Source organism: Geotrypetes seraphini, chromosome 8 (genome assembly GCF_902459505.1).
Source record: "Geotrypetes seraphini chromosome 8, aGeoSer1.1, whole genome shotgun sequence".
Lineage (NCBI taxonomy): Eukaryota > Metazoa > Chordata > Amphibia > Gymnophiona > Dermophiidae > Geotrypetes > Geotrypetes seraphini.
The window spans coordinates 20,150,828-20,163,243 of record NC_047091.1 but is presented as its reverse complement, the minus strand read 5'-3'; the positions used below and the strand labels follow the sequence as shown (position 1 = coordinate 20,163,243).

At 39.4% G+C, this 12,416-nt stretch overlaps 1 protein-coding gene across 2 annotated transcripts in view; it reads right to left on the bottom strand.

The window, feature by feature from the left end:
- LOC117365362 (transmembrane protein 87A-like) overlaps positions 1 to 12,416 on the bottom strand; it is a 64,258-nt gene that overhangs the window by 35,880 nt on the left and 15,962 nt on the right. For both annotated transcript variants that reach the window (XM_033955720.1, XM_033955722.1), the window contains one exon: positions 3,716 to 3,760. In XM_033955720.1, the coding sequence (XP_033811611.1) occupies positions 3,716 to 3,760 (45 nt within the window). The remainder of the gene's footprint in view (positions 1 to 3,715; positions 3,761 to 12,416) is intronic.

Genomic DNA, 12,416 nt, shown 5'->3' with positions numbered 1-12,416 from the left:
TTTAAAGTGTTTGAGGCTTCTGAAGATGAGGACAGAGCTTGCAGGAACGGGTCAGAAGAAAGAAAATAACTCACCATGATGGAATAGGAAAATGAGTTCCCATGGGGATGGAGAAAAATTTGTCCCCCTGTCATTTTGTACCTTGAGGGAATAGGGGTAAGTGGCTCTGTATCTCAATACCTTCAGCAATCCCCACCCCGGTGAGACCTGACATACCTCCGCTCTGAACGGAGGTATGTCAGTCTCATGGTGGGAGGGTCAGTGGGGTTCTGCTGCACAAGGGGATGGGTGACAGGGGAGGAAAGATGCTGCACATGGGGGGGAAAAAGGAGAGAGGAAGGGAGATGATTGTTGTACATGAAAAAAATAAGACATCCCCACATTTTGGACCCCAAATTAATATGACACTGTTTTATTTTGGGGGGAAACACTGTAGGTGTGTCATTCTGGACAATAGGGTATTTTCCCTAGGCTCGGAAACCGCGCAGAAGGAATCTATTCCAGGTTTTCAACTCCTCCTCCTTCAACAGAGGGCTCTGCTGTCCCCTTCAGATTCTTTTTTAGCGGAGTTGTTTGTCCATCTTTATACTTTTACTGGTTTGACTTATATGCTTAGTATTTATATTGTAGATTTTATGGTGCACATGAGCATTTTTTTTTTAAAGGTCTTTAGCCCCCTCTCCCCTTTTTGGACATAAGCAACGCCTTTGGAGAGTTGTTTTGGGGGTTTTGTTTTGGTTTTTTTTAGAGAATTTTAATTCAATTTCACTGATGTGAGTCTTAAGTTGTAAATAAGTTATATACCGAGTGTTTGTATTGTATACTTGAATAGTTTTAAACATTTGTTGATTTTATGAGCATATTGTGTATGACATTTATTGGCTCATTTAACGCGTGCATGCTATCCTATGGACGCATTTGTTGATTCAGGGCGCTAAATCCGCGCTAAAATGCTTAGCGCGCCTTTGTTTGTTGTCCTCTCTTAATTATTATAGTAATGTTGTTTACAGTCACTCATTATGAATTCTTTTTATCATATTCCATGGGTCCTTTCTCTTCCTTATTTATAGTTATTCCACAAACTTTTTATAACATGACATTTATTTTTGTAGGTTTTTCTGTTTTTATTGGGACTATTTAGTTTTTACATGATATAAGGTACATTTTTATCTAATTGTTATAAAATATTTTACGATTGTATTTAATTGTTTGTATCTTATATAATTCTTTTGTTTCACTGTAGAATTTGTGACTCCTGATGCAGGCGGGTGTCCGCTGAAACATGTCTCCGTGTCCAGCCTTGATCCAATTAAACTTTACATTGAAAAAAAACAAACACTTGATCTTATTAAACTTTACATTGGTTGGAAGACATTTCCCCTCTTTTACTAAAGTGCGCTAACCGAATTAGCGCGCACTAAACGCTAACGCATCCATAGACTAACATGCACGCGTTAGCGTTTAGCACACGTTAATTGGTCAGCGTACCTTAGTAAAAGAGAGACATTGTGTCAGACCCCCTACTACTTTGCTTCTTTTGTGCCTATTTTTATCCAATTTGTAAGTAAGTTTGGACATACCGTAAAACCTTGGATTGCAAGTAACATTGGTTTGCAAGACAAGCAAAACATTTTATTAAATTTTAACTTGATATACAAGCAATGTCTTGCAATACAAGTAACTTGCGGCCCTCAGTATGTTTATCATAATCACAAAAGTAAAATAAAATAGTTTCTTGATCATATGTCTCTTTAGCTATAAATGACAATATTATTATTAAGACTTAGCCAAAAGGAAAGATTTATAAACTATAAAAAGTTTTACCTCATGCAAAAATGTTATTTCTTTAATAAGACATTAACTATTTTTTCTGCGGCCCTCCAAGTACCTATAAATCCAAAATGTGGCCCTGCAAAGGGTTTGAGTTTGAGACCACTGGTATACACACATCACAACTGAGCCGATGGTTCTTCTCTCTCTGACACTGCAAGAGTGTAGTATACGAGCAAAGTCTTGCAATACGAGTACATGCAGTATACACACGTCACGTGTATCACAACTGAGCCGATGGTTCTCTCTCTGACGCTGCGGAAGTGTAAATGAGCGAGGTCTTGCAATACAAGTATGTATAGTATTTTGTATTAAAATTTTGGGGTTGTGGAACGAATCATCTGAGTTTCCATTATTTCCTATTAGGAAATTCGCTTTGATATACGAGTGCTTTGGATTACAAACATGCTTCTGGAACCAATTATGCTCGCAAACCAAGGCTTTACTGTATATTTTCTAAAACATGAGACATAGAAGTACATATGCACCTGTGCAATGCTATTTGGAGCAGGTATATACTGGGGGTCCGCTATACAAACCTATTTTATAAAGCTATTATCAAAATTCTCATACAGGCACCTATATTTTAGGCATCTTGTTATGAAATTACCCCATGGGGAACTTTGGAAGCTTGCAGTCCACCACACAGCCAGGCTGAAGCAAAGGTATTAAGGCGGCCTAGGCAAACTTTCAGCTTTCTGTTCCATGAATTAAACTTCAAGCACATCCTTTCCCCCACCCTGAGATTTCAGAAGGAAAAAATGAAGAGGGAGGAGCTGAAAGATATGATTGACACCCTTCTGCCAGTGGTTCGCGAACATGGCTTGATCCTGTGTATATGTTAACAGAATTAGCAGTTATGATCACCTCAGTGTCATGCATAATTGGGACGAATACTTTTTTAAATAATGAGGGCTATGTCCAAAAGCTTAACAATGTAAATGAGCTATTTGAAAAAGGTACCCACCCACCCACGTAAGCTATGATGGTTCTTTCAGTTTGCAGGCCTATCAGGATCTATTCTTTTGCCATGACTACAGCTTCTCTGCCACCCCCAAGAAGCTGCTGCCCTAGGCCACTGCCTAGCCTAATGGTTGTCAGCCTGCAAATGGTGTATTTTCAAAGGGAAATCTCATGAAGGATTATAGGCCTTCCCCAACCTAACCACACCCCAGGCCTGTCTCTTTTCCAATGCACTGAATAGCAAAAGTACTCTTATGTAGAAAGAGGATTGCACAATTTCACTCTCCATCCCCAAAACAGGTAAAAGAATAAGAACTGAAAACAAAATCACGAGCAGAAGAGACCGATTTTAACTATGCAGAGAAGCTGCAGGTACAAAACCGAGTTTTTGCTTTACAGCAAGTAGCGACACGACGGTGTTCTGACATAAACGGTATTCTAAAGTGGTCCATACTCATGGTTATATATACCCAAAGATCTCCAAGACTCCTGACGCAGGCCGTAGGGCCGAAACATGTACGTCGGGTCGAGTATTTTTGGAAGAATAAAGAATAACCAGATTAACCAGATGAGTTAAAAGACACTTTTATTTTGTGCACCTTTTCTTATTGGACAATTCCACTTGTTTCTACTACAAAACCGAGTATAACAGGAAACTCCCGAGCAGGTAGCCCAAAGGGGAGGGATCAAGTTTTAGTAGCCCTGCAGCAGAAGTTACCAGACATACAAGATCCCTCGAGTTCAGCCTCCATAGGGATTGTACAAGAAGCCTGTGGTACAAGAAGCCTGTGTTTGATTTCCTTCAGGATACATTCTGTTTCTGGCAGTGACATTTTAGAAAAGCTAAATTAACTGTATGTACAGATATCCCACTGCTTCCAGAGTAAATGAAACTGAGGAGGAGCAACTTCTTCCACTTTACCTTAGATATCAGTGAAACAGGTCTTTCGAACACTTGGACTGCCAGCTAAAGAAACAAACAAATAGATAATTAGAAGCTTATGAAGAACTAAGTGCAGTGAAAGAGGGAAGGAGACAAGATACAACAGCCAGCTAGGTACAGAGAAAGTGGTTCAGCATGAAAAGCGGTTTAATGAGTAATGCACATGAGTCAAGAACGAAGGGAAACAAGGATGAAAATCATATAAAACTGTGGAAATAGACACTAGCTTGCGCTCAGTTTAACAATTGTTTATTAATAAATCGATATACTTACGAAGGCATATAAGTCTTAAAGGCAGACATAGTATGTTCTAAATTCTGGGCCAGGGGTGTCAAAGTCCCTCCTCGAGGGCCGCAATCCAATCGGGTTTTCAGGATTTTCCCTAATGAATATGCATGAGCTCTATTAGCATGCAATGAAAGCAGAACATGCAAATAGATCTCGTGCATATTCATTGGGGAAATCCTGAAAACCCGACTGGATTGCGGCCCTCGAGGAGGGACTTTGACACCCCTGTTCTAGACAAAAGCCAGCCCCTTATATAGGGAATTTGGCATCTTAAACACAAAGGGATCACATGAATACATAAAAATAGATTCATTAATACAGGTGCATAGTTTCATTTGCTCTTCCATGATACTCTCCTTCACCCCTTTGGTCATCTGGAGGCCTAGTATTTATTAGGGTTATAAAGTGATCACTACCCAAGACACAAGTGACTTATGTTTTTTTCCTTTGCAGAAGGGCAGCGAGATGCAGATTCAGCAAAGTGCATGTTATTAATGATCTTACTAGTTCCAGAAGAATCCTAGCGTAATACTAGTGATACATTAAAAAGTATATTTCTAAAGGTGGAATTTTTCTAGTTCCCACCCCCAACAGACATTCCTTGTGACCTCTGTAAAATCGAGTCACTTTGGGCTCCTTTTGCTAAGGTGCGCTAGCATTTTTAGCGCGCGCTACGCAGCTAGAACTAACGCCAGCTCAATACTGGCGTTAGTGTCTAGCGCGAGCGGCATTGTAGCGTGCGCTATTCCGCGTGTTAAAAGCCCTAACACAGCTTAGTAAAAGGAGCCCTTTATCCCGTATTGCCTTAGACACCCACTTACTCCAAGCTTTCTGGAGAAGCAGGGTGGATAAAAATGAATGATTTAAAAAAAAAAAATAGGATTTTTAAAATTCCAAATTGGATTGTTTTAAATAAAATGCTTTTTTTGAGGAAAACAAAATCTATCTAAGGATAGCTTTCTATTTAAGATACATTATAGAGCAAAAGTTATTCATCAGGAAATAAGGATCAGTTTTTAATTCATGCACTATTTACACTTTTTGGTAAATTAATTCCATTCATCTATTCATAATGTCCCAGGCAATTTTTCTATCTAGAAGATATCATCACAGATGTTTGGTTTTGCATTTCTGAAAACTGTGAATTTGTGCCTGCAGAGATCAACATGCTGTTCCTTCACAGCAAAAAAATCTCTCTGTAGAAAACCATGATTTAAATCAAATCCACTCTGTGGGGAAGGGATTTATAGTATCTAAAGTGTAAAATGTCATATGAGCCATGCTGAGTACCATTTTATTTATTTACATAATCCTCCTTTTACTAAGCCGCAGAAGAGGTTTCTACCATGGCCTGGAGAACTAAGGGCTCCTTTTACTAAGGTGCCCTAGCGTTTTTAGCGCGCGCTATACCCACGCTACGCTTCTAGAACTAACGCCAGCTCAATGCTGGTGTTAAGGTCTAGCGCACGGGGCAATTCAGCGCGCGCTATTCCGCACGTTAAAGCCCAAACGCACCTTTGTAAAAGGAGCCCTAAATGTTCCGACACTCATAGGATTCTACGAGCATCGGAGCAGCGTTGGCGCATTTAGCTCCCCAGGCCGCAGTAGAAACCTCTACTATGACTTAGCAAAAAGGGCATACATGTATGTAGGGCATACATCTAGAAAATTTAATATTCGGCTAATAGAACATAAGAGCAATATTAAAATTCAAAAAATAGGCGCCCCTTTAGCTCGTCACTGTATTGAAAAGAACCATGAATTTTTTTCATTAAAAGCAATCATCATTGAGGTTGTTATTCAGAGTTATAGAGGGGGTGACTTCAAACGTTATTTAGCCCAGCACGAACAACGCTGGATAAATCGTTTAGGCACTTTAGAACCTGAAGGCCTGAATGTAAATATAGAATGGCAACATTTCTATTAAAGATCAGGTTCTTACTGTCCAAGTTACGAGTACTTGTTATCTGTGAGTTTCACCGTGTGTTGTCTTTTTAAAAAATGTGACTACGTAGCAAGAGGAAATCATGTGACTCAAAAGGTTGCCAGCTGTATAAAACGAACACTGTCGCCATTTTACCTTTACCTTTGTTCGAGTAAATTGGCAGGTCTAAAAGCACGCTGTAAGTATTTGGTTGTGCTTTACTATAACATACTATTACTATAACGTATATTTTATTCTATCGTAGATGCCTTAATGCCTGTGGCTAGTGGCCCTGACGCAGTGGAGTGTAATTGATTTCCACGAAACGCTGGCCGCGTCGGCTCAGATAGACGAAGGCTAAGGCTTTAACATTCAAGTCTTTATTAAGATAAGTGATCTGTCTGCTTGTTAAAAATTTGGATGCTTTGTATTTCAATTGAAGATATATTTAGTATAAACATTTTAGAATGCACCTAGAAAATTTTTAAAGTATAAGAGTAATGCTGTTCTGAAAATAAGTATAGAAAATAAGAGAAAAAGATAAAAAGTACAAGAAAAAAGACTTTTTGATAAATTAGAAGTTAATATACTAGTGCAGTTAGGAGGCCTATGACTGGAGTGTGGAGCTTGGAATACGCTGATCGTCTCTAGTCCATGATAGGACTTCGCGTATGCTCCGAATCTGAGGCCTCAGTGTGATACAGAGTATATTATTAAGTGGTTATTATTAGATACATGAGTATGAATTTTTGTTAAAAACCACTTGGGTTTGGTTATTTAGCAAAAAGGGGGCCATGTTTATATACCGCACAATCCAAAGTTCTTAGCAGTTCGTTACTGTCTGTGTAGCATCTCTGACCTCAGTTGACCTGGACAGCGGGGACCGCTAATCCAGGAAACAGATCAGAGATTTTTTACATGATAATGTGCAGCACAGCAATGCAACTGAGTCACAGGGCTGGCCCAAAATATTAATATTGCTTGATTACTGTGTTAAACTTCCTGTACTACTACTAATATGTTTTCTACTAACTTATTGAATTACAACACCCAAATGATATTGAAACCAACAATGTGGGTAAAAATCAATTTGTGAAGCGGTAGCTCTTGTTTGTATGAATTTCCCCCGATGCAGCAATTTTGCGAAACAAGGCCTTGTTGGAAATTCTGGATTTGATTATTTCTTACGAAAGCTTCAGTGGTTACAACTTCGGGAGATTGTGATTCTACAACTGCTGACACAAGTGGAAAGAAAACTTTAAAAGATAAGTGCTGGTCTCCTATGATTTAAACATATTTATGGATGATTTAATGATGGACTAACTTGAATTAGCAAAAACAGAGTTTTTGTAGACCAAGGATGTTTTTTCCTATGATAGCTTACATGCAAATCATAGAGTTCCTCCAAGTACCCAAGACCCTTGGAAGAAACTGAGGTCTTTTCTCCGTAATTGATAGGAGCTCCACATTAAAAAAATATGGGTGAAGAGTAAACAACAAACAAACAAACAAAAATAAAACATACATAATAAAATTTCTCACATAAAACGCACACAAAAAAAATTAGAATCATTCTTAATCATAAATATTTAAACTTGGTCATCCTTCCTCTAACACACATTAACAACTGCCCATCTAAAATTCCTTATTCCAGATTATCATACGCACGGAAGAACAAAATAAGTCTTTAACTCCTTCTTAAATAGTTGGAAATCTGACATAGCACGAGTCTCGAGCATTTGCTGATCTAAGGGCTCTTGATGGCTGATAAAATTTTAACATAACAGCTAAAATCAGCGATGTTAGCCCCTTCAAAACTTTAAAGACCAATCTTCCAAAAACTACAAGGCAAGCTGGACATGGAAAAAAAAAATCCCATTCGGTATATGCGAGTTCAGCGCATTGTACAAGAAAAAAACTGCCCGATTGTTTATGTAGATTGAGAATGACTGTATTGTTTTTGATCCACTTTGAGGCCAATGTTATTTGTCTATGTAAGTGTTTGTTGTTAATAAAGATTCAAGTTTAAAAAAACTATTATAGATATTAATTTTTTTTATCATCTATATTAAGAACATGCTAAATATAAAACCAGCAGCAGCTCAGGTATCTCTACTCACTCTCTGAAGCTAAATGTCACACTAAAAATACAACCTCCCCACAAAAAAAACAAAAATCCCTGAGAGCTCTATGGAGCCAAGATGCCATTCTGAAACTTGAGGCAGTTATACATAAAACTCTTTCTGGGCTATGTGGAGGTGGAGGGGTCTCAAACTTAAATAATCCAGACTGAACACATCCAGGACTTCTATGTGGAAATCAAACCTCAAGATCTCTCATTTAACTATGGTAGAACATATGAATTTAGTGATTAAGAAGTTCCTTTTTACGCAATGGAAACTAAAGACCATCAAAAAATACTTTGATCCTCTATTCTTTAGAATAGATTATTGGTGCAGGCATTGGTGTTATCCATACTGGACTATTGCAACATTGTTTATTTGGGATTACCAAAGAAAATTTTGAGAAAATTGAGAATAGAGCAGAATAAGGCTGTTCGCCTGATATTTGAATTGAAGAAAAATGAACATATCCCTCCCCACTTATATCCAACCATTGTACTTAAGCATAATAAATCATAAAATATTCCCTCCCCCCTCCACCCTGGACGTGTATGAACAAAGGGAAAAAAATAATATTCATTCTGTACAATATTTTGTTAATGGTTCCCAAACATCCCTAAATTTCTTAAAATGCCCCTGCTATATGGCTATTACCCATTCCATTTGAAAGATTTGGCATAACGAATTCCACCAAAAATTATAATTCAGCCGATCCCAATTTTTCATAATTTGCTGTATGGCAACCCCTGTCATGATGAGCAAAAGTTTATTATTATTAGAAGAGATTTGACTCTTGGCTCTCATGGAAGTACCAAATAACACAGTGTCATATGATAATGCCACCGGATTTTCCAGTAGATTATTCACTTGGCCTCAGATGGATTTCCAAAAACTAAGTATCAATGGACAATAGAGATGACAGTGCCAGCATCTATTAAACTTAGAGCAGGGATCTCAAAGTCCCTCCTTGAGGGCCGCAATCCAGTCGGGTTTTCAGGATTTCCCCAATGAATTATGCATTGAAAGCAGTGCATGCACATAGATCTCATGCATAGTCATTGAGGAAATCCTGAAAACCCGACTGGATTGCGGCCCTCAAGGAGGGACTTTGAGACCCCTGACTTAGAGCATATTAGTCCTTACTACCGAAAGTTGCATTGGCTGCCGGTAGAAGCACAAATAATATTTAAGTTCTCCTGTATTTGTTTTAAGCTGGTTTGGAGATTGGCCCCTACCTACCTTCTATCTTATTTCGTGTTATACAGCCCTACGAGGAGAACCAGGGAGTAGTTTTTCGTCTAGCGCGGGGGTTAGCGCATGCTAAGAAGGTGCGTGGGATAAAAAAACGCCACCGCGGCTTCATAAAAGGAGCCATAAGACTGTACTATTTGATAAATTTATTTCCTAATTGAAGTTTTATTCATAACAAAAAATTTATATTGTCTAAATACTTTAGGTAACATGTACTTTTATTACTAGTATTTTGTATTTCGCCGATTGTCCAGTTTCTCTTCTGTGTAAACCGCCTAGAAATCGTTTGAATGTGGCGGTATAGAAGAATAAAGTTATGTTATGTTATGATGCGTCTCAAAGGAAATCAAATTTTGTAAAATTAAATTTACACACATCTAACAGTAACTTAATCTGTTGGAAAAGTAACTAAGAATTCCAGAAGTCTGACATTACTATTTCTTAACTTCCTTACTCCATGTACAGACTGAAAGTTCCCTTAATATCTAGCTACCTGAAGTGGGGGAAATCATTTTCTGGTCTTAACATGATGCTTTATTAGTCCTGAAGATAAGACCAACATTGTCCCTAGGATTCAGACTCTGAGACCCATATTCTCAAAAGTTTAACGCTGTCGCTAAACTGTTTTCTGACAGTTCAGCCTGCACGTATTTTAGCAACAGATTATCAAAACGGCTTATCTATTTCTAGCAAATTTTATAGCAGTCTCCGACACTACCATGCAAATGGGTTCGTCAACATTAAAATGAGCATTCTGGTGGATTCTTTAAAATTGCCGAGCCATTCTCCAAGAGCAACATTGGCTTTTGGCAACAAAAATCAGTGAATGGTCTAGGGGTGCTGATACAGTGACAGCACTGTTTAGAACCCCGACATGGCAGTGTCAGAGACTGCTAGAAAAGATGTTTTTAGAAGCGAACCCCCCCCCCCCCACCCAAAGCAGCAGGAGAGATGACCGTTCTCTCCCGCTGCCACACAACAATCTCCCTGCAGCGGGAGAGATGCCCACTCTCTCCTGCTGCCAAGCAAAACCCCCACCAGTAGCAGGAGAGATGGCCACTTTCTCCCGCTGCTAAGCAACACCCCCCCCCCCCCAGCAACGGGAGAAAGCCTGAGGCCCATTTCATGCCAAACCGGAGGAAAAGACTCTATGGGAGAAAATGAAAGGGGCTTTGCTGGGGATCTTGGGAGTAGTCTCACTCAGGAAACAGCACCAGGGAGCCAGGGGATTTGTTTAATAAAATTTTTCCAGAACCAGCATTTTAGCAGTAGGGTTTTCTGGCAGCTTTTATTTATACCACATAATTTAACAGTCCTTTCTTGCAATTTTTTCAACGACAGGTTGGCCCATAAAAGGAACCGGAGTTTCTTTTCTGAGGCAATATGTAGAAAAAAAAACAAAGGAATAATTAATACCTTTTTTATTGGACTAAACTTAAATGTAGTTTATGATTAGCTTTTGAAGATAACTTCGTCTTCCTCAGATCTGGGAGGAAAGGAGGGGTTACCTTCGAAAGGGAGCAGCAGTAGCGGCGACGGGAAACAATAGCAGAAGGGGCGACAGGGAGCAGCGGCGGCGATAGGCAGGCAAGTGGCAGTCAGCCCACGTACCCCCAACAACGGGACATTTAAAAAAGGTACAATAGGATGGGTGGGGGGTATTTTTAAAAAAAATTTAACTTCGTTGCATAAGACGCACCGATATTTCCACCCACTTTTGGGTGGGGATAAAGGGTCTCTTCTGGAGCAAAAAATACGTTAGTTTTTTTCCTTTGTTGTTTTTGTTTTATTTCTACATATTACCATGAAGAGTGGACTAACATGGCCACCACACCTTTTCTTCTGAGCAAAAGGATTTCTACATTTTGGGTTATACAGGGCTTCAGGAACTTGGGAAGTGAAGAAATAAGAGGAGTCTGCAATGGAGCTGGACTTTGAGGCATTTATTCCCTAGCAGGTCGTGACTCTTGTGTAGAGGGGAGTGGGGGGGGAACACTATGATACTTGGATTTAATTGTATTCATCCATCAGCTGTAAAGTAAAGATAAACAAAGGTGGCACAGAGTTTTAGAATGGAAAAATGAAACCAGGATGTAACCTGAGCCCCGCCCTCTTCAATATTTACCATCAGGGATCTTCCCACCTTGAGCTAAACAATCAAAGACTACAAGCTTGCTGAATGTAAACTATCTGGTTTATTTATCCCCTACCCCAGATGATCTGGAAAAAAAACCTGAACATGCAGGAAAACTACTGCAAATCCCGAGCACTGCAGATAAAGAAAATCTGTACAATTTCAAATGTTTTCTGAATAATCAGGAGACTGAACGTATTCCTAGCACAGAGGCAGGCAATCTTTCCACACCGACGGCCGTGTGAATGTCAATGCTATCTATTGTTTATCTCAAACTGTGTGCCTCCTGAGATTCCAAGTGTGCCGCGGCACACTGAGGAGGAAGAGAGGCGCCTGACAGCTGACTTTCCTACGCGGTACGGCGCCAGCGCTACCTGATTTGCCAAAGGCCTGTATGTTTCCCCCTTCTCTTTAGCGTCCTCCCGCCTCCCAGTCTCACCTTTAAAGCTAATTACAGCAGCTTGCAGAGGATTGCTGGTGGGTAAAATGATTTTTATTTTCAAATATAGTGATTGAAATGTGTCAGTTTTGAGAAATTATGCTTAAATGATTTTTATTGAGCAAAGATAAGTGAATTGGTTCAATGGTATCATCCAATCAATAGAGTTCAAACAAATTTTTACAATACAAAACTCCCCCCCCCTCCCCATCCGGAGTCCCATGAGTTCGAAGTGTTAAGAAAAAACAACAACAAAACAACAGACTGGAAGACAGTTAATAGGGAGCAAGAACAGAGGAACAGCACTTTCAGCAATTCAAAATCCGACTTCAAGCCGCAGGGGTCATGGTGTTACGGAAGTTTTGCGAATTTATATCTGCTGTGTATATTGCGTGTATATGAAAAATGAATGGAAAAAATTGCATTACAATTGGTAAAGGGGATGGGATCTGGGGCAGAGCTTGGGTGGGCCTAGGGAGGTCTGTAGTTGGGGTACTCAGTTGGTATTTGTTAGACTTGGG